The 23851-nt window shown below is 25.5% G+C and overlaps 2 protein-coding genes across 2 annotated transcripts in view; both read right to left on the bottom strand.

Moving 5' to 3' along the window:
• Window positions 1–1982, bottom strand: part of LOC122504987 — a 60027-nt gene extending 58045 nt beyond the window's left edge. The window contains exon 1 of the mRNA XM_043616377.1: window positions 1837–1982. Within this exon, the coding sequence (XP_043472312.1) occupies window positions 1837–1853 (17 nt within the window). The 5' untranslated portion in view covers window positions 1854–1982. The remainder of the gene's footprint in view (window positions 1–1836) is intronic.
• A 14296-nt stretch (window positions 1983–16278) lies between these two features.
• On the bottom strand, window positions 16279–21161 carry LOC122504985 (E3 ubiquitin-protein ligase RING1). The gene is made up of 4 exons (XM_043616376.1): window positions 20892–21161; window positions 19805–20231; window positions 17916–18218; window positions 16279–17139 (listed from the first exon to the last, which is right to left on the bottom strand). The coding sequence occupies exons 1-4, from the start codon at window positions 21132–21134 to the stop codon at window positions 16922–16924; spliced, it is 1191 nt and encodes a 396-aa protein (XP_043472311.1). The 5' UTR covers window positions 21135–21161; the 3' UTR covers window positions 16279–16921.
• Between the last annotated feature and the right edge of the window lie 2690 nt (window positions 21162–23851).

The raw sequence follows: 23851 nt of genomic DNA, 5'->3' as shown, positions 1-23851 counted from the left end.
CTAATTTGTAAATAAATTATTTATTATAAATTTATTTTTTTTGTTATAATAAAATTTACATTTTATAAATTTATATCTTACTATAATAAATCTTATGGCTTATAAATTTATTTATTACTATAATAAATTTTGAAGTTTATAAACAATTTGTAAATTTTAATATTCAACAAATGTGTAGAGAAATCCAATCAAAGTTTACAAAAGTCATTTATATTTTCAATCCCTTTCTATTCTATTAGACAAATTTTGTCCTAAACAAACTCATAAACGACTGCATGTCCCAAAGCCATAACTCCGATATCTAATAGAAATTCTACGAGACGAAAAATGTCGTGTCTATTTTATTTCGTTCAGAAATCTATAGAAAACCTAAAGAGGTGCTAATCGACGAAATTAATTATTTCTTTCATAAATAATTATTCTTTACACGTTTCACTTATAATAATCATTAGCAGTGAAAAAATTGATTTAATTTTTCTGAATAATTATTAGTGTTTTATTCATACTATTTCATTTATAAAAATTAAAAATAAAAAAATAAATTAATTTAGTTTAAATTCAATTTAAAACAAGACATTCTCATTTTGGATGAGAATATGTAAAAAATTATTTAGATTCAAATAGAAAAATGTAATTTATTGTTTCTATTTATATTGAAATAAAAGGGAAAAAATTCATTAGTTCTATTTATGTAGAAATAAATTAATAATAATAATAAATTAAAATAATAAAATAATTTATAATAATAAAATAATAATAATAATAATAATAATAATAATAAAAATAAAGTAAATAAAATAAAAATTAATTATTAATTAAATTGTTAAGTTATTACAATTAATAAATTAAAAAATAATATCAAAAAAATAATAAATAAAGAAATAAATGATATTTATACTATAATTGGAGTAAAAATAAATATTCCAGTCTCGTTATCAAGAGACATTAATGCCGAACAACTGCAGCACTATTCCAAATGACATTTGTGGTGACAAACCCAGAATATGGTGGAAGAAAAAAAGCCGGTCTATTTAATACGGTTTCAAAAATTCCATTATCATTGTAATTTAAAAAATATCGAAACGTGAATTGAATCCGTATGCAAATAAAACGTTTTATTTCCTCTCTTCGTCACGAGAAATAAAGTAAAAAAATCGAAAAACTAATTATAAAATTCGTCACCTGTGTAGGGAATATTTTTAAAATAATATTTTTTATCTACATTATTAATATATATTTATAAAATTTAATTAAATCCAATTAAAAATAATAATTACGCATATCCGCAGAAAAATTTATACGCAACATTAAAATTCGTTTACTAACGTAAAAAGTATTATTACTAGATTATTGTAAACGTACCATAATTTTGTTAGTAGGTAAATATTTGGAATAATTACAAATTATTTAATTATTAATTCTTAATTAAATGAATTAAATAAATGGAATATTTCTAATTATTTTTAATTTTTAACTTGAAATAATAATTTATTCTACTATTAAATAATAACATCCGTTTATTATAATTATTATTTATTTATTTAGTTAACAATTTATACGGGTTTACAAAAATAATAACAATTAATAGCATACGTTGTTATTTAATAACGTATGTAAATAATAAGAAAATAATAAATAATAAAAATATAAATATATTAATATAAATAATAAAGATAGTGATATAAATAGAATTTTTCTTTAAATTATTCAAATATTATAATTTATAATTAATAACGTTTGTCATTATTTAATGACAGAATAAAGTGTTAATAGAAATATAAAGAAAAAAAAATGTTCTAGTGAAAGAAAGATAAGAGAAAAAGAGTGGAACTTTACCTCAGGGAATTGTGCATTTTGAAAAATTCTACTCTCAACTGTCAGTCTTGATTAAAATTCACCTCTTCCGCCACGTGTAGTGAAACTAAAAACACGAAACACGTTTTACGAAAGATCAGCCATACGTCCGCTCAGATTGAATGCGCGTTAACAACTGAGCGCTGAGAGTATGCTCTCGAGTTAAGAAGAACTGAGACTTCCGACGAAGATTCCCGAACTCGATTACCGTATAAAAACCGTTTTCAAATTTATTTTTATTGATTAACAATCATTAGATATTTTGTTAAATAACGATTCAATTTTACAACCGCATATAAAAGTTTTATGCTCCCCTGAAATAAATAAGGGGATTATAAAAATTTTTGTTTCCCTAACGAACATAAAATTTTCTCAATTTCTAAATCGTGTAGGTATATAATTATGATATTATGAAATTATTTATCTCCTCTTAAATTAAAATAATGATTGGAATCACTAATCACCCTAATTATTATTTTAATTTTTCTGTAAATTAATTAAATCATTACAAAAGTGTAAAAATTCAAAAAATATATTTTTTGAATTTTAACACTTTTGTAATGATTTATTTGCAGAGAAAAAAGTGCAATAGAGCTATTAAAAAATTACTTTATTTTGCAAAAAACCAGCAAAAACATTTTTTTATTTACGAATAAAGATTTCGAAATATTTATTTAAATATTTATTTCGTAAATATAGGTACATTTTACATAAAAAATATACATTTTTTATTGTCTACAATTTTATTTGTTTTTTTTATTTTAATAGAATTTGTTAAAGAAAAGCAATTTATAGTAATTGAAATAAATTGATTTTAATAACTTAATAATTAAAAGGATATTTTTTACTATACTTGAAGAGTAAATTTTACTATTTCCAGAGTAAATTTGAGAATACATTAATTAAAATTTACTTTTGACGAAGTAAAATCTACTCCGAAAGTTATAAAATTTTTCAAGAAATTTACAGATTGTTTTTATTTTTTTTAAATTTATTATAAAAGAATCTGCAAAAATTGAAAGAATTTATTTTAACAAAATAATTAAAAGGAATTTTTACTGAATTTTAAGAGGAAATTTTATTATATCCAAAGTAAATTTTAAAAGAAATTAATTAAAATTTACTTTGGGTGTAGTTGAAATTTACTCCGAAAGTAAAAATTCAAAGTAAATTGTTGCAGAAATTCCGTAAGATTTACATTGAACAAAGTAAATTTTTTTTTGAAAATAGTAAAATTTTTCAGAATTGAGCAGAAATTGAATGTAAATTTAAGCAGAAATTATTTAATATTTATTTTGGTCGTAATGAAATGTTCAAGAATTTTCTCAGAAAATTTTATTTCCTTTTTTATTTTATTAGAATTTATTACAAAAAAAATTTGCAAAAATTAAGTAAATTGATTTTAACTTAATAATTAAAAGAATTTTTTTTTTTACTAAATTTCATGCAAAACTTTTATTATTTCCAATGAAAATTTTAGAAAGAATTAATTAAAATTTACTTTGGACATATAGTAAAATTTACAAGAAATGCGCAAAAATTGAAAGTAAATTATAATAGAAGTTCAGTAAGATTTACTTTGAACGTAATAAAATTTTATTGGGAAATAATAAAATTTTTCAGAATTGAGCAGAAATTGAAAGTAAATTTTAATAGAAATAAGTAAAATTTACTTCGAAATAGTAAAATTTACCAAAAATGCAGAGAAAATTTTCTTTTCTTTTTTTTTAACTTAGTAATTAAAAATATTATTTTACTATACCTCAAGAGTAAATTTTAATATTTTCATAGTAAATTTTAGCAGAAATTATCTCAAATTTACTTTAGATGTAGTAAATTTCATTCTGTACAGTAGAATTTTTTCGAAATCCGCAGAAATTCAAAGTAAATTTTAGTAGAAATTCAGTTAAATTTATTCTGAAAACCGTAAATTTTCTGAAAATTGAGTAAGAATTTAAACTAAATTTTAGCAGAAATTAGTAAAATTTAGTTGAAAAAATATAAAATTTTTCATAAAAACGCAAAAATTTGAAGTAAACTTTAGCAAAAAATAATAAATTTTTTTCTTAAAATGTATAGAAATTTAAAATAAATTTTATAAGAAATTCAATTAAATTTACTCTGAAAACAGTAAAATTTTCTAGAAACTGAGTTAGAATTCAAACCAAATTTTAGCAGAAATTAATGAAACTTACATTGAACGTGATAAAATTTAGTTAAAAAATTCTAAAATGTTTCATAAAAGCCTAGAAATTCGAAGAAAATTTTAACAGAAATTAAGTAAAATTTACTTCGAAAGTAGTAAAATTTTCCTTTAATAAATGCAAAGAAATTAAGTAAAATTTGCTCCAAAAATAGCAAAATTTTATAAAAAATGCTCATAAATTTTAACAATTTAAGTTGTATAATTTTTTAATATTAAAAAAATACTGTTTAATTTTTTCCCGTGTACATTTCATTCAAAAATCTATTTTTTACTGTAAAAATGTTCTTTAACTTTGAAAATTTAAACCTCAATTTATTTCTATTCCCCACAGTCCTATTAAAGGATATAAAAATTCAAAAATTTGTATAATATCTACGAATACATTATTTAATTGGGATTTTTTTTATCTTCCCCATGAGTAATAAACAAGATAATGAATCCAATTTGCATTGTTGGCATGGAAAGTGCTCATCAGAATAAAAAGAGAGAAAAAAAGAAGTAATCTTTATACCTTGAAATTAATGAAATCATTTTTTTATGCGCATTTATAGAAGTTTATCGAACTGTAGAATATAGTAGGTAGACTGAGAGACTAATAGTATAGAATCATTCCTACAAATGAAATCTTGAAGGATAATTCTAAGAAGGGTATAAATATAAATTTTTTCCCATCAGAACCATATTCTTTATCTCATTTGTATATTTGATTTGTAATGTAAAATATATAATCGATGCACGTGTGCAAAGAAGACTTTTTATCTAATTACTCGTCACGGGATTGAAATTATGTTCCAGTGTCCTAGTTTTATATGATCTCAACACAGTCGAACAATCATGAAACTCACTCGAAGGTTATACATTATACATTGTACGGCAATTACCGCAAGTGATTCGTTTGCTGGTGAAAATAAATTTATGGAATAGTTTTGAAAAAAGTGAGGAAGACTGAAAAAAAAAAATTCTTTCGAAGAGACGAAAAAAAGCGGAAATAAAATTCTGCTAAAAATGTAAGAGTTGTTTTAGTATTTTTTTTGGGGAGAAAATGATGTACATAAATATATTCATTTACATAATATTTTTTCGGAGTAAAATGCTTGGTTTTATTTTGTTTCTGCTTCCTTTGAGATCAGTGGTGGAAAGATGAAAGACACCCCTGTTATGTGATACACGATCGTCGGACGTTTCAAAGTTCCTCTCCTTTCAGGTTCGTTGATATATCCTACCGTGCGCACTTATTCAGGAGAAATTTGTTCGAGCCGACAGCTGATCAAAGGACTTCAATAAATGCAACAAACCCATCGCCCTCCTTCCCATTTCGCATTGATCGCGTAATCACTTTTTGCCAGCCTTGGCACAGGTTCACTATTATATATATATACATATATATATGACGTATACCCAATGCGCAGGTTGTACCTGTTATTCAAGAAATTGATCCCCTTTTGCATTCAAAGCAAATCCTATTTTTTTATCCTCCACTTCACTATATCTGTATATTTCTCATTTAATTCCCTTTTATTCTCTCTTTCTTCTCTTGTTCAATTTTTCAAATATTAAATATATTTTTCGAAGTGTACAATTTTCTTCTGTACAATTTGAAACGTCTTCTTATATTGTTTCTTGGGGATTCTGCATTTAAATTGAAAATTGAGTTGATTTTTAGAATTTCAAAATGTTGTGTACAATACCTAAGGTGAAGATCATAATTTTTATTTATAAAAACAATATTGTTGATAATTTTTGTGATATAGTTTATTATGGGGCCCCCGCATTTCTAGATACGTTCTTGAGGCGGACATATTGGCTTCGCCATTTTGAATCTTGACTTAAAAGTCCCATTTGATATTTAAGTGTAACAATACTCAAGTAATTTATTTAATATTTATTGATAATTACTTATTGGGGGGCCCTCTACATTTTTAGTTACGGTCCTGCAATCGCCATATTGACTTCGCCATTTTGAATCTTGACTTAAAAGTCCCATTTGATATTTAAGTGTAACAATACTCAAGTAATTTATTTAATATTTATTGATAATTACTTATTGGGGGGCCCTCTACATTTTTAGTTACGGTCCTGCAATCGCCATATTGACTTCGCCATTTTGAATCTTGACTTAAAAGTCCCATTTGATATTTAAGTGTAACAATACTCAAGTAATTTATTTAATATTTATTGATAATTACTTATTGGGGGGCCCTCTACATTTTTAGTTACGGTCCTGCAATCGCCATATTGACTTCGCCATTTTTAATCTTGACTTAAAAGTCCCATTTGATATTTAAGTGTTAAAAGTGTTAAGTTATTTAAAAAAAAATTGATAAAATACTTCGCAAAAATTCAATTAATATCATAAATAATAAAATTTTCACAGGAATTCAATTATGTGAAATATAATTTCCAAAACAAAATTTTAAATGAATTATTTTCTAAAATTATGACAACATTTGTTTATAAAAATTAAATTATTTTCATAAATAATAAAAAACATTGCAAGAATTCAATTATTTTTAATACAGTTTTTATTAAATTATTCGAAGTAATTGAATTATTGTTTTAAATTTTCATAAAATTCTTTAAACAAATTCAATATTATTTACAAAAATTTTAATAAAATCGTTCGCAAGAATTTAATTATTTTCATAAATAATAAAATTCGTTACAGAAATTAAATTATTTAAAAAAGTTTACTGAAATTCGTTGCAAGAATTCAATTATTTTTTTAAATAAAAAAAATTTTACAGGAAATCAATTATTTATCGTAATGTACTGAAGTTCTTTGCAAGAAGTCAATTATTTTCATAAATTATAAAATTCTTCACAGAAATTCAATTATTAAAAAAAATTAACTTCAATTTGTTGCAAGAAAAAAATTTACTGAAATTCGTTGCAAGAATTCAATTATTTTCATAAATAATAAAATTCTTCACAGAAATTCAAGTATTTAAAAAAATTTACTGAAATTCGTTACAAGAATTCAATTATTTTTATAAATAATAAAATTCTTCACACGATTTCAATTATTTTTAATATAATTTTAAATAAATTACTGGAAAAATGTAATTATTTTCAAAAATTTTATTAAATTTTTAGAAAAATATCAATTATTTACATAATTTTTATAACATTATTTATAAGTATTTAATTCTAAGAAATAATCATTTATTCTGACAATTATTTATTTTTGTATTTAAATAATTGAATTCTTGTAGAACTTTCTAAAAAGAATATTAATTGAAAAATGAATTTTAGTTAAAATTTTAGATTATAATTTAATATTAAATGCATTATAGTTATGTTATAATTATATAGTTTGGAAATTTTATAACAATTTAAAATTCAAGTTATGACAAGGTTCAGAAAAAAAGTGAATATTTTTTAATAGAAATCAAGGAAATATAAAATCAAAATTTTTTTTGTAATTTTTGTAAATTGATTAAAACGTGTTTCTTAGTTATCAAATTTAATTTTTCGATAGCTACTTTTTTCACTTTTAAAGCTAGTATTTGCCACTTTTTTAAACTTAATTATTAAGTGCGAAGCCTGTTAATGTAAAAGTCCCATTTGACTTTTGAATGTAACAATGTTTAATTAATTATTAAATTTTTTTTTTTATTTATTGTGGGGGCCTGTAAATTTCCAGTTACGTTCCTGAAACCGCCATCTTGGCTTCGCCATTTTGAATCTTGATAGAAAAGTCCTATTTGACATTTAAGTGTGAAAATATAGAGTGAAAAATAAATTTTATTCTTTTACATTTCAATTTGCAATTTTTAAAACACGTAAATAATAGAATATTTAAACAATGTTTTTTTTAAATTGAATTTGAAATTTTTAATTGATTCTGGGGCCCTCCATATTTCTAGTTACGTCTCTGAGTCTCGCCATATTGGTACCGCCATTTTGAATCTTTAAATTATCATTAAAGTACTAAACAAACGTTAAATTAAACATTTCCCTTCGTTTCATAAACTTTGTTACCAAAATAATAATAAAACCCCAAATTATTCCTTTTATTTTCTATAATTCATACCAAAGTTTTTTCTAAGAATATCAAATTGAGACAAAAAACGTATCAAAATTGTTGCATCGGAACAATTTTGATACATTTTTTGTCTCAATTTGATATTCATAAAAAAAACTGCGACTTTAGAAAAAAACAAGAAACTAAAATAATTTGACAAATGCAAAAAAAAAATATCGAGAATTCGCAGAGTTGAAGAAACAATAAAGCTCGCGGAATCAAAAGAGAAATATAGAGACAGAGAAAAGATGGATAAGATCGTCTTTAGGGTTTATATCTCCACCATTGGCATGTTGTAACTTAACTTCGGTTATTTTTAATCGAAAGCTTTGTTCGCACGATTCAGTGGGATAGGCGTGTGTAACATTGGGATTCCAGCAGCGAAAGACCCTTTTCGACAAGTCGCTATAAAGATCAGATAAACCTTGCACGAGACTGTATAATCGTGAGGTTTTTATCTTTGCACTTCCCCTATACGAAAAACCAATACCTATTCGTTTTTTTATTTCCCTTTACTTCCTCAGCAATATCACATTTTCCCAGAAAGTGATTTTTCATTTTTCAAATTTTTCTTGTCGCATAGGATCAGAAGTGCATAAAATGCTTTAATTAAAATAATTACTATGGTGATTTTAAACGCAATGGTTAATTAATAATTTTCATTTGGTTCGATTTTGAATTTTCGTGAATTTGAATTTCGCGCTATTATAATTCCGTGAGTTCCCGTCCAGAGGGCATGAAAACTCTCTCGCAAACGATGTGAACTTTACGACCACCGAGTACATTACCTAGAAGAAATCTATTTTACCTAAAAAAAAATATATTATTATTAGTAATAATATAATTATATTTTAATAAATAGGGAAAAAAATTAATTACTTTAATTGCTTGTGAATGTTTGTGGAGGTTTTTCCCCCCACATAACTGTAGAAGGAATACAATGTAAATATATATGTGTATCAAGAGAGTAAAGTTGTTCACGGCCTAATTTGAATTATTGCAAACCGTGAATAATGTCTGAATAAATCCACTCGCAAGTACTCCCAAGTGAGAATTTATTGTTGCTGATATGTAAATTAATTGTATCTCTTTTTGTGTGGTATATAATAAGCCCTAACGATAAATGTTAGATAAGCCGCAGGTGATCGCAAATGAGCAACGAATAAGTTCCTCCTTCTGATGATTGCGACATTCGAGATTAATCACATGGTCAATATTATAGGGACATTTTTTTTTTAATTAAATGACGCTTAAATCTTTTCCTTTACTTCAATATATTTAGGGACAGTTTCACCAACTCTGATTAAAAGTTAATAATTAAATCCTTAACCGGCCAATCATGGGCGGTTAAAATATGACTTTAATCATTGATTATCTTTTAATCCGAGCTGGTGAAACTGGCTCTTATCAATTTTATTAATTTATTTATAATATTTATAATTATTATTGTTCTTACGTTTTTTTATTATTTATTTCTTGTTTTAGGTTTTATTATTATTACTATGAGTAATGAGAGAAAAATTTTATTAAATAAAAAAGCAGCTTTAATAAATGTTTGTGAAAATGGCGATGAAGGTAAAAATATATATTGTGTTAGGAATATTGCGGTCTATAGTGCAATGAACTTATAACTTGTGTATATGTACATATAGTTGATGGAAAAACTGAAGAAACGAAAGTGATGAACGAAGTGCCGAAGCACTTTAGGTGCGTAAGAAACAAAGAGGTTTTGTTCTTAAGTTCATTAAATATTGAGGCATTCCAGAAGACTGGGCTTTATGGAGAAACGTACTAATTCGTATTATAACAGAGTGTGTATATTATGTAGACGCGACTTTATGTTTGTGTGTAGATGTAGTTGTTGCCCATTGCTGTCACGTTTGTGTCTAATTATTCGCTCATCTTCCTCGAGTGCAATATACCCACAACTTTATTATTCCCGTTTGACAAGGGTGTCCTCAAAATCGATAAACATTTTTCGCAAAACTTTTTCGATTTGCTTTCTAAATTTTTGTCAAAATTTACCAGATTTTTTGGTATAATTATTTTTTAAATTCTTCATCGTCTTCAAATTTTGAATTATAAATAAATTAGAAACAATTTTTGTCTCTAGTAGTAGTTCTTCTTAGTAATTCCTAGTAAATCGCGGAAGTGCAACATGGAAGACAAATGTTTGCAAAAAAGGACAATTATCGTGCGCAATAAATTTTTTAATTATAAACTTTTATATAATACTTGAAAGATCATCATGAGAGCAATTGCTTCGAGTAATTGCAATTTAAATATGCCGCCCTATACAAGTGTAGTTAAGGCAAATAAGAAGAAGAAGAAGAAGAGGAAAAAAATCTCCGCACAGTAAATACAGCATCGCGAAGTTGAATTTGTTTATTTATGAAAATCAGTCGTAACGCTATTCATTACTCGTAAAAGAGGCGCGCACGTGCATTTGACAACTAATACTATACGTAAATATACCCTTTCTAAAGAGAGGATACACTGAACGATGGGATATTATATCGGTTTACTTGTAATTTCTTACTTCCATATACAACCCTCAACCATCACAGATATTTATTGTAATTTATTCATCGAAATTGCTCTCAAATCCATTATCTACAATCAGTCATGTGGTATGCATATACAGACGCGCATGTTGTATATTTTTGCAAATCGCACTTTTTTCCTGTTTCGATTATCGTCGTTTAATTGTAATTAATATTCATAATTCCTTGGTGGTAATTTTTATTTCTTTTCTGAAATTGTGATCCAATATTTTTCTACCGTTTCCTATACCTTTTCATAAAGTTGTTGAAAAGTTCTTCTTTAAAGCTTTTATTACTTGTAGGTTGTGACTATTATTCAAAGCTTTTATCATTTGTAGGTTGTGACTATTATTTAAAGCTATTATAACTTGTAGGTTGTGACTTGTATGTTCTTAAGCAAAAAGTTTTAGGTTACGCATTTATTTTTTGGAATCAAAATACAGAACCCGGGTCAACTAAAAATTAATGCGAACATAACCTGTTCTTCACTATAAGCAGAATCGCAAATCGTAAGTTTTACACAAAAGAGAAAAGGATACAAATTTCTTTCGTCCTTGTCTAAAAAGACAAACGATATTTCCATCCTTTTACGATAGATTAATTTAATTCCCCCACAATAAGGAACAAAAATACTTTGCAATATAATGAGAGGTTAAGAAGCGAAAAGCGAGGCGAAAAGTCCGAAGAATGCAGGTGTACGGAGAGAGTGATTCAAGAAGAAAAAGAAGAAGAAGAGGACAGACGAGTTGATGATGAAAAAAAGGAGTCAAACTGCTCTTCCTTCGTGGCAGTGAATCAGAAAGTGACTAAAAGAGCCAATTTAACTTCCGGCTAAATCTATAGCCTTTAAGGCAAATCGACATTGGCATCAACAGGCAGGCAGGCAGGCAGGCACTCGGGGCGAAGATCGAGATCTGCAGAAATCGAAGACGATGACATTGATGATGATTCAGCGTCAAGTTACTTGTCACTTGATTCTACGTATTATACACATATGCGCACAGATAACCATGAGTCGAAAGGTGTCAATGTTCCAGTAGTCAAGAATCACTGACGATCCGATAAATCTGCAAGTCGTGCATCCTGTGGATCCTTTGGTAATTGTTTTGTTTATCGTCTACGGCTGGCTGATTCTATCATTCCATTTAGCGATTCGATCTATAGTCCGACACTTGTCAGTTGTTATGCTGCACTTTACACTATGACGTTACTGGGAAAATAGTATATAAAAGATTTTATGACACAAATTCTCGATATTTGGTTAGAATTCTTTCCTTTTGTGATATTTAGTTATATAAACTATCGTTTGTCGATATAAACTTTTTATCGTGTGAAGTGGGTTAAAAATAGAAATTTACAGGTTAGGTGACGTCACAAAAAAAATTGACGCAGGGGAAAAAAGTCTTTTTTCCCTCTGCAAACTAGAGTCTGTGGGATAGCCTGGTGGCTTCACTACTCGACTCGGAACAGCAAGGGCCAAAGTTCGATTCTTCGCAAGTGTCGATTTTTTCCCGTAGAGGAATTCATTTAGTTTTCATTCCAGACTTTTATTCCTGGATTGTTTTAATTCATGTAAACTAATTAGTTAATGTAATTAAAATTTAATTTAAAAAAATAATTTTTAATTAAATTAATAAAAGTACATTAATAAATAAATAATTAAAATTAGGAAAAAAGTATAACACGCGAGAGGGGAGGGGGGGGGGGGTAAAAGTGTCCGAAAATAGTGTGACGTAATATTCGACCCCTAAATGATAAATATTAATTTTAGCAATAACGAGAGTAATAATTAACATTAATTAATTTTAACAATTAACATTAACTAATTTTAACAATTATTAATAATTCATTTTTAAAATAAGGGGTCGTCCATATACCACGTGGACAGTTTTTCAAAGATTTTTGACCCCCCCTCCCCCCTTGTGGACACAAAAATACATGGGATCGTGGACATTTTCAAACTTTTTTTAACCCCCCCTCCCCCCAAAAGTGTCCACGTGGTATATGGACGACCCCTAATCGTTTTTGTTTAATTTTCCAGGTGGTGCAATAAATGAAGGACTCTCTCTCTGATGGTACTTTTGTATACAACAAAGCAATGTGTTTACATTCGATTGGGAACAATTGGAAACAATAGACTCATCGGCTCTATTAGAAGGTCAAATGAAAACCAAAATTCGTTCACACACAATGGAAATTTGAACTCGGTTTAAGTGAATATTGACGGGAATTAAATTTCTGCAGTAATGCGCCACGTGTTTCGAATATTCGGTATCGTTAATGGTTAAAAATTAAAAATTTGATATTAAATTTTTGTTATAACATTTTAATAAAAAATAGTGTTAGCTTCGGGAGTGCTCGTATTTTTTCTAAAACCGCGAACGTTTTTAGGGTGTTTTTAATTTGTCAATAATTCTCTTTTTCGTATTCGGAGTTTTTTAAAATCGTGTTTTTTTTTATTTGTGAATCTGAAAATGGAAAACATCGTTGAAGTGCGGCTCTTGGCGGAAAATAGGGAATGCCCAAGAAAATTGTGTCTGGTAAGATTTTTTCAACTATTTTTTCTATTTTTCCAAAAAAATGTATGAAATTTTTTGATTTTTTAGTATGCTAATTATTAATAATTTAAATTATTTTTTCTCCAATTCGTTCAAAAATTATTTTGGAATTTAACGTGGTTTTCATAAAGTTTTTTCACTTTCAAGTTTGCATAAAATTTGGGCTATTTCACCTTTTTGGACACTTTTTTTTTGAAAAGATGAAAATTTTTGTCGTTTTCGAAAATGCCAACAATTTTTTTTCTGCATCATTAAATTAACAATTAATTAATTCATGTTATTTTGAAATTCAACGTGGTCTAAGTGAAGTTTTTTGACTTTGAAGTTTGACAAAAATATCCAACTTCAAATTTTTTACCTTTTTCTGGAAAAATATGACAATTGTTCAATTCGACAATTCGTCGATTTTTCGTTTTTTTTCTACAGAAAATTTCAAAATTTTGATTTTCGACTAAATTCATGAAATTTTTTCATTTTCCATCTAAATTGTACGCGAAAAATAAGTTTTTAAACGAATTTGAAAATTTTTCAAAATTTAAAATTCGTCGTTTTTTTCGTTTTCTTTTTAAGAAATTTCAAAATCGCAATTGTAAATTTTGACTAAATTCGAAATTTATCTTCATTTTCAAACCGAATTATAAGCAAAAATTAAGTTTTCGAACGATTTTAAAAATTTTTTAAAAATACAAATTCGTCGATTTTTTATTTTTTTTTTTCTACAGAAAATTTCAAAATCTTGATTTTCGACTAAATTTATGAAATTTTTTCATTTTCCATCTAAATTATACGCAAAAAATAAGTTTTTCTACGAATTTGAAAATTTTTCAAAATTTAAAAATTGTTTTTTTCCTTTTTTTCCACAGAAAATTTCAAAATCTTGATTTTCGACTAAATTCATGAAATTTGTTCATTTTCAATCTAAATTATAATTAAAAAAACAAGTTTTTAAACGAATTTGAAAATTTTTAAAAATTTAAAAATCGTTGTTTTTTTGTTTTTTCTTTATAGGACATTTCAAAATAGTGAAATTCGTCGATTTTTTCGAATTTTCTTTTTCAGAAAATTTTCGCAATCGTAAATTTCGACTGAATTCTTTATTTATTTTCATTCAAAGTAATTAGTAGTAATTAATAATTCTTAAAGTTAAAATGAATAGGAGCGTACAAGAAATTTTATTGAATACAATTTCTTTCCTAATCTTTCAAATTTTTCATAATTTTTCAAATATTTCAGATTTATGGACACAAGCGAAGCAGGAAAAAGTGACCAATAATTGACCCCAGGAAAAAAATGCTGCCAACGCTTCATGAAAGGAATTTGCAATCGGTATGTCCAATATCTTTTTTTAATTCAATCTTATTCTTTTTTTTCTATAAAAAAGTTCAGGTTCCTGAAGTTGGCGTCGACACTCAGTGTCAAAAAACTATTTCTTTTTATTTTTAGTGATAAAAATATCACTAATTTCATGTACTGATGGTGTTAAAAAATTTTTTCCAGTACTTTTTCAACCTAAAACAAAAAAGTATTATTCTTTTCTATCTTCTTTTCGGACCTGAAACCTAAAAAAAATTGTAGTATTCTTTTCGATTTCGTGAAAAAAATGTTTTTCGACGCTTAGCGTCAACGCTAAGTTCAGGAGCGCAAAAAGTTTAGTTTTCAGTCTATAATCGAAATAATTTTCGTCTGAAGAAAAACGAAAAGAAATCCCTTTTATTTTCGTTTGCGAAAAACTTGTACCAATTATTTAAAAATCGAAACAAATTTTTAGTTTCCAAAGATTTTTTCCTTAAATTTATTTGTTTTCCAACATTCTTTAAATCGCGATTGCAAAGAGCAGGAAATAGTAAAAAAAAAGCGTATAATAAATCCCTTGGTACAATTTAAAGATCTCTCGCAGTTCATTGTCGTGGTCGGGAAAAAAAAATTTAGTCGCGAGAACTTGTTCAAGAGAGAGAGGTATTTTGTTGTTTTTTTTTTATTCTTTTTCCTCAAAATCGTTTCCTTCATTTAATCCCTGATTCATTTGCCAAGGGGATTCTTTAATTTATAATCCCACGTGACAGATTGGAACGATTGAGAATTTATTGAAGGAGAAATTTAATCCGGAAGCAATGAAATTGACCCCGATGGGGTTAAAATGGGGAAACGGGGTAAATATTGTCGGAGTGATTGTCAAGGAAATCTCTCTCTCTCTCTCTCTTTCTCTCTGTTGGAGGAACCGAATAACTTTTGCTACTAATACAAAGCTTTAATTAAGACCGACGCTGTCGTTACTTGACTTTGTCGTTAAGCTTTATAATTAGCTTCATTCCCTTGAAATGGTGAATAATTCCGTTTGCAAAAAACACATTTCATTATTTTTCGCTTAAAAATGTTCAAAAAAGAATTAACTCTGGATAGTTCATTTTTATTCGAAAAGTGCTGAGAGTTTTGTAGTTTTTCTCTTGTTTTGGAATTTTTCTTTGTGAAAATCGAAATTATTCTTCGGAGTAGAAAATTTAGAAAACTGTTTTTCAAGATCTTAATTTCTTGTCTAGTTGGGGAAAATTAATAGTTGTGTAATAGTGTTTTGAAAGGGAATCATTGGAAAAATTAATTAGCTTCGGTTCATAAGTCGATAAGCGTCAAGGAGGAACAAAGGGACATTGGGGTTATTGCCAATTCGTTGGTTACGAGAGAGTGCGACGAGTGCGCATTGGCGGATTATCGATTTATCCTTCCACTTGTCGCCGAGAGGATATGCTTTTCATACATTTTTAACGAAGTTGTCAATCGGATTTTCAATTCCCACTTGATTCATTTATATACAGTTTTCTTTCTGAATTATTAAATTCCCCAACATTTACAAAACTTCCATTCCTTACTTTTAAACTTTTTACATATTTTCTACAATATGCGAATTAATTTTAAACATTTAGTATTCACAAACTTTCGAAATTACTTTTTTCAGTTTCGGAAAATTAAAGAAAAATTTCGATTTTTTATATAAAGAAAACAATTTTCATTTTTTCGATTATAAAATATTCAAAATGTATAAAATTCCATACGTGGATTTATTAAATTGGAGTTTTGATTAAAATAAAATTCGAAAAATTCAAGTGAAAACACCGCATTTATTTCTGACTACACATAAATATAAAATTTTGCAGCACGAATAATTTCGTGGAGCTTTTTTTCATTCTTTGTGTTCCCGCGTAAAGCATTCCGATGAATATCAGTCAATTATATTAAACAAAAAAAAAAAAAAAACGAAATACGAAGCTGTCTCTTCGCTTTTGATATTAATAAACAATTTCATCATTCTCGATGCTTACATTTTTTAGGTACACGTTCACAGATTTTGCTATTTACAAAAAAACGGTATCCAACACCGGTAGAAACATTCTCCTCAAAGAACTATCTCGACGAAAATAAAAAGAAATATTTTACAATTATTTTAAACCGGAAGAAAAAATGAATTTGAAAAGAAAAAAGAAAACACACAATTTCATCAACTAGGTGTTGAAACGTAATTTTTCTACGTTTACAAAGACGTCAGGTTTTCTTCCGGAGGGGAGAAATTTGATATTCTTTCTTTCAAATACTATTTGATTAGTATCTTTTTTTTGTATAAGCTCTTATTCTTCTCCTCTACATTTTTGTCTTCTATTTTTTTTGTTTTTTGTTTTTTTTGTGTTTTAATTCTGGAGCTGAAATTTGACTAGCTCCCATTTAAATGAGATTTGCGAACCCTTCCCTAGGTTTTTTTCCACGAATAGTACATTTCTAATGGTCGATTTACTCGCCAAAATTTGTCGTTCACTTGCCGCAACGTCTGTGAACCACTTAAAACCACAAGTTGTCCGGGTGACGGGGCAATGTATATGCAGAAATTCAAAAGCCTGTCCGACTCGGATAATTCCGTGTCTAAATCCAGTGTTAATCGCATCGCCAAATATTTGCTGAGATGGTCCACTGAAAATTTAATTCAAACCGTTAATCGATAATCGAGTAAATATTAAATATTAAATAAATAAATATTAAATATTCAAATAGATATTTAATTAAATTTACAATTTATCACGTTTGGGAGGAAAAAATATTTTTTACCCAAAAAACAATAGTTTTTTACTACAAATTTTTACTTTTTAAAATTATTTTTTAAATTATTCATCTAATATTGTAAAAATTTTGTTTAGAAAAAAGGACCTTGCAGGAAATTAGTTTTGGCTCCCAGTCTATTTTCCTATAAGTTTTTGAATTAATTAGTTTTCTTCAAAGTGAATACAAATTCAAAAAATTTATTAGAAAATTGTCTGGGAAAAAACTGATGTATTTTCTGCAGCGTCCTTTGGAGTAAAAATACTTTTCCTTCCAAATTGTTGATAATAAACGTTCTGAACTTGAATTACGTCAATTTTACTTTTTTACCTTTTCCTAAAATTTTGAACTTTCAAATGAATATTTTTGTTACTAGTTTTAATTCGTATTTTCAAAATAGATATTCTATGCGAAAAAAACATTAATTCTGACATATGTTAAATTTATATTCTTCGAATTCAGTACAGAAAATTTTGAAAATATGTAAACAGAAAGAGAAAATTTCCTTCATTTGAAAAAGCAAAATTTCAGTGAAATCTTTTTTTACAAAAAAAAAACAAAATAAATTTTTAAATTTGTGGAAAAAAAATCCCAGGAGTAATATTTTCTGCTCTCGATAAAGTACTAGCTTGGGAATATGAAAATCATACCAGTTGCATTCGCAGTCGTCTTGATATACCGAATACTATTCTCCTTTAAAGCTTTTATTAACGAATTATCTCCCGCCATTTCCGTGGGATGTGGTTTAAAAACAAGTTCAATTTCATTGAGCATTAGAGGCTCGCTTGGCCCTTCGCCTTCCGTATCGACCATTGAATCACCACCTCCAGTTTCCGCTTCTGCACTCGATGAGTCATTTTCTGAATTTTGAAGACTTTTCTGTCGTTTCGCGGGCTTTGGTATTTGATTAGCTGGATTTGGTGATGGAGTAGTTGAATTCCTCGAAGTGGATCCTATAATTTTTTTAAAGTAGGAAAGATTAGAAATTATCCTCAACTCACAAGTTCAGTTTATCAATTTCCCTGACAATTTACTGACACTAAAATTATTTTCCCTGGCAAAATTTTTTTTACAGAAAAATATAAAAATGAGTAAAATTTATGAAAATTAATAATTTCTATAAATTACAAATATAACCCTTCCTGAATTCAATTATTTTCTATAATTTTCAACCAAACTTCATCTCTAAATCAATTATTTTTTTAAAATAATTTTTCGAGAGTTGTTCGAGAATTAAATTATTTAAATACGAAAATTCGATTTTTTTAAATAACTGTAACTGTCCATGTTTTTTTCTTCAGTTTATTTGAAGTATAGTATTTTCAAAAAATTATAATAAACAAAATTCTTACAATTAATTTTTTAAAAAATGTTTGAATAATTTTTGAAAGATACTCAGTTTTTAATTGTATACAATTAAAAAATTTCCAAGCAATTGAAATTTCAATTTGGTAAAATCTTTTTAAAATAATTGAATTTTTGTAAAATCTTTTAAAAATATTTAATTTTGGTAAAATTTTTTTTAAAATAATTGAAATTCAATAAAATCTTTTAAAAGTAATTAAATTTCGATAAAATCTTTTAAAAATAGTTGAATTTTGGTAAAATATTTTTAAAATAATTGGATTTTGGTAAAATATTTTTAAAGTAATTGAAATTTGGTAAAATCTTTTAAAAATAATTGAAATTTGGTAAAATATTTAAAAATAATATAAATCTAGAAAAATCTTCTAAAAGTAATTGAATTTCGATAAAATTTTTTTTTTTTTATTATTTTTATAATTGAATTATAGTAAAATCTTTTGAAAATAATTGAATTTTGGCAAAATATTTGTAAAATAATTGAATTTTTCAAAAATATAATTATTTATATTTTAATTTATATAATATTTCAATGTAATTTTTCGAAAATAATTGAAAAATTTTTGTTCAAGTTAAATAAACTAATTAATTTTTTGATGAATTTTAAAAATGTTAAAAATAATCCTAAAATGTTATTATTTTTTGGATGTATTTGAATTTTCGAAAATATGTCATTGAAATTATTGAATGTTAAAAAATTAGAAGCTAATTTTTATTATTATTTTCATTTTTAAATTTACATTTAAAGATTTTTCATTAAAATTTTTGATAATTCAATTAATTTCAAAATGTGCAATCAAAATTCTTAAAAAATTGATTTTAAAAAAATTGTAACTAAATACTTGCGAAAAAATTAATTATTTTCAATTTAATTTTACAAAATTCCAATTATTTAAAATCCTTTTAATTGTAATGTTTCGAAAATTTAATTAGAAAAATTATTCAAAAATAATTTTTGAAAAAATTGTTTATAGTTTTCTTTTTAATTTCCGTAAACCGTGGAGTCTAATAATAATAATAAAATATTGTGATTTAGAGAACACAACGTCAAAAATTAATTTTCTTTTCAATTTTCGCAAACCAGAAAGCGAAATAATAAAATATTTTGATTTAGAGAATTAAATGTAAAAAATGTAAATTTCCTTTTTTTGCAAAGCAGGGATTGTGAAATTTATACCTGAAACGGCAGGACTACTGGCGGGTTGTGATGCACTGTTTGAATTTGAATTGTTCGTATTTGCGGGTCCAGTTGCACTTTGTGAGGAATCACTTTGATTTGCCGCGGTTACTGCTGGATTTGGGGTCGTTGGCGCACTGACATTTGGCGTATTATTATAGGACGCTGTACCACTCGTATTTTCCGATTCGTTAATATTCTTTCGTGAACGTTGCGGCCTGTTTTGACTTTGTAATTTTATACCTTCAGTAATTGAATTAACGAGGGCGGCTTGTGAATGCGATTTATTGAGTTTTGCCAAAACACGTTCCTGATGTGCCTCATATTCATCTCGACTGGGATAAATTTTCGAAATTAACAAATCAAAATTTGGATCCGGCCTCAGGGAACGTTTTGACACAAGTTTCTTTCGACATGTCGGACATTCCTGAAATTCAAAGGAAAAATCCACTTTAGATTCAATTAATAAACAATTATTAGAATATCTTTATTAATTATTGTTTTCTTATTTTAATTATAACATTTTAATAATAATTGAATAAAACGACATATTTAGCAAATAATTCAATGCCTATATTTATGATAAATACATACCTAAATAAATTTAAATTACAAAAAAATCTATAAAAAAGGTTATGTCAAACGGTTTTTTTAGGTTAATGAAATATAACTCTCAATTTTTATATTCATTTCAAAGAAAATATAAAAGGAGAAGTAATAAATTAACAATACCAATTTTAACATAAAAATCACAAATGAACATAACCTTTTTTTATGACAAATTTACAAAAAACAATTAATATCAATTTTCGTCAAATCACACATAACCTCCTTATGTTTAAAGGTGAAAATTAAAATTACAGAAATGTATTTTTTTTAAATTATGCAAAAATAAAAACTAATAATTTTTTTTTGACACTTGTATAATGCTAAATAACGTAAACTATTGATAGTAAACAACAAAATTTTTGCAGTGAATAAACATTGATAACTGAACGAATTTTTCTCGAAATGAATAAAAATAACAAGGGGGAATTATAATGTGAATTCTCTTTTAGAATTAGAGTTTTAATTTGAAGATAAATACCTTGTTACCACTTCGTAGTGCAGTGATAATGCAATCGGAGCAGAAACGATGTAGACACTCCTTTGTCGTCATTGTTTTTTTAAGCATATCTAGACATATTGGACACATAAGTTCACTGTGCAAACTCCGCGGACTAACCGCAATCTCTGTATTATCCGTAATTGCATCCTGAGGTGTCCGATGTAGCTCATAAAGCGATAATTCCCAAGTTTTATTAAGACCAACCTGTTCCGCGGAGGCCATTTTTGTCGCTTCAACACAAGCCGTCAACTACAATACAATCGACTACGTCAGCAACAACTACCAACATGAGGGCGATGAAACTCGGGCAGGTTAGCCAATATGCAGAAAATTGCGCGCGGGAAAACTACCCTATTTTCAAATATTAAAGGTCGTAGTTGAAAGGAAATAATTATTAAAATAAATATTAAACGAATTTTTGAAAAAACTGTCTAAACCTGAATTATTAGATTTTATTAATAAATAGTAATTTCTATTAATATATTAGTAAAATTTATTAATTCAGAAGCAAAAAATTAGTTACTAATTTAAATTAGCAAACATTTTTACTAATTTAAAAGAGAGAACATTAAAATAAATAATTATTTTAAATATTAAAATAAATAATTATTTTAAATATTAAAATAAATATTTATTTTAAATATTAAAATAGATAATTATTTTAATTATTAAAATATTTAAAAAGAGATGGAACTAGATTATAATTTTGAATCAGTATAAACAATCGATAAAGCAGAAATGTGGTAGTTTTCTTTTAACAATTCTTTAAGAAACTTATAAAATAAGTGATAATTGTTAATTTAAAAAATTTATATTATAAACATTTTTATTTTATTTATTAGAAAATAATAATGTTAATTTAATGATTATTGTAGTTTAAATTATTAGTAAAAGTTTTTAACTAATTTTTAGTCAATTTTCAATAAAAATTTAGTAAAAAAAGAAATTTGTGATTAATTAATTAATTAAGCCACTAATTCAAATTAGTCAGAATTTTTACTAATCTTCAGTAATTTTTTAGTTAAAATTGAATTAAAAAAGTTAGAACTACAAAGAAAATAGTAATAATTTATTAAAAATATTAATAATTTACTGCAAATTAGTAAATATTTTTAATAATGTTAATTAGTGGCTGAATTTTCGTACTATAATTTAAATTTAGAGAGCTAATTAATAAAATAATAATAAATAATAATGATAATTATCTCATTTTCGAAAATACAGGAAAACTAATAAAATTTGAATTAAAATTACCTAACAATTTAATCATATGAGTAAAAATATTTTTATTCTTTCCCATTTGTGATTTAATTTTTTTACTGTTTTAACACTTGACATTTGTAAGTTAAAAATATTTTTTATTACTCATTTTCACTTTTTTAAATAAAATGTTTATTGAAACTTTCACTTCTTTTATTCCCAGTAATTTGTTTCTTTATTGATTTAATAGTGTAAAGAGAATAAAATCCTTTTACATTCTATAATAAAAAGCAAGTTAATAAAATTTGGATATAAAATAACAAGAAACGGTCCTTAAATTGAATAAAGTAGTTTTCTCTTTTTAAAGATTATTTAACTTCTTAATTTTTAATTTTAATTTTTTTTAATTTATAATTTTTTAAATAATTTGTAAACTTCAATTATTTTGTTATTAATAATATTATTATTGTTATTATTAGTCAATTAATAAAATATTAAATAAATATTTGAAAATTATTAATAATTGAAATGAATTTAAAGTTTAGCTACTCTCTAAATTTAAATTAGTAAAAATGTTTACTAATTTAAATAAGTGACTGACTTTTTGCTTTTCAATTAGTAAATTTTACAAATAAATAGTAATTTCTATACTAATTGTTTAGTAAAATTAACTAGTTTAAAAGCAAAAAGTCAGTCACTAATTTAAATTAGTAAACATTTTTACTAATTCAAATTTAGAGTAATTTTATACTCTCTTAATTTTAATTAGTAAAAATGTTTACTAATTTGAATTACTTTCTGACTTTTAGCTTTTGAATTAGTAAATTTCACTAATAAATTAGTAGTTCATATACTGTTTTTTTCAATTATTAATTTTTAAACTACTTTAAATTTTACTAACAAATAGTAATTTCTACTAATTTATTAGTGAAATTTACGAATTAAAAAGCAAAGTATCATTTACTAAATCAAGTTAGTAAAAATTTTTACTAATTCAAATTTAGAGAGTATATTGTAAATTTGAATAGAAAAAGTAAAGAGTATAAACTGTAATTAAGTTACATTCCTTTTTTGTAAAAACATAATAAAATGTAATTATAACCTTGTGAATAAAATAAAAAGAAATAATATAAATTTTTTGAAGGTTGGTATATAAAAGGAGTTTAATAGTTATCAGAACACAATTCTAATGACAATTGATGCATATCCATTTAAAGTTTTTTATGCACTATTCATTTTTTATACTTTCGTTTTTATTCGAGTTTTGAGACTATAAAGTGTCATATCGCTTTATTATCTTATTATAGAAAATAAAAACAATTTTTCACGTTTTAAGGTCGTTTTTATGCATTTCAAGGAAACTGGTATTTTTCTATATTTACGTCTCAAATAAAAGATCAGCGTCTTTAAAAGTAAAATTCCTATTCTATTAAAATGAAAACATTTATTTATATTTTAGTTATTTTGCTTTTTTATTTATTTTCCTTATCTTGTTTTTTTTATTCATTTTCTTTATTTTCTTCTATTTGTTCATTTTCTTTATTATTTTTTTTTTATTTATTTTATTTATTTATTCAATTAATTTTCAACTTTAAAATATTTATTGTCATAGTTTTTCTAAGAATATCAAATTGAGACAAAAAACACTTTTGATTCATTTTTTGTCTCAATTTGATATTCTTAGAAAAACTGTGGAATTTAATTTGAATCGGTAAAAACCGAGAATAAGCCAGGAATTT

Source organism: Leptopilina heterotoma, unplaced genomic scaffold, assembly GCF_015476425.1.
Source record: "Leptopilina heterotoma isolate Lh14 unplaced genomic scaffold, ASM1547642v1 Lhet_329, whole genome shotgun sequence".
In the NCBI taxonomy this organism is placed as follows: domain Eukaryota; kingdom Metazoa; phylum Arthropoda; class Insecta; order Hymenoptera; family Figitidae; genus Leptopilina; species Leptopilina heterotoma.
The sequence above is the reverse complement of the archived record's forward strand: the minus strand, read 5'-3'. Positions and strand labels throughout refer to the sequence as shown.

Bases quoted from the DNA above. Each gene is read 5' to 3' on its own strand.
- LOC122504985 (XM_043616376.1), bottom strand. From the start codon at position 21,134: ATGGCCTCCGCGGAACAGGTTGGTCTTAATAAAACTTGGGAATTATCG. The intron at 18,219-19,804 runs GTATAAATTTCA...AAAAAATTATAG, and splicing joins CAGTAGTCCTGCCGTTTCAG to GATCCACTTCGAGGAATTCA. The intron at 17,140-17,915 runs GTATGATTTTCA...TTAAATTTTCAG, and splicing joins GACGACTGCGAATGCAACTG to TGGACCATCTCAGCAAATAT.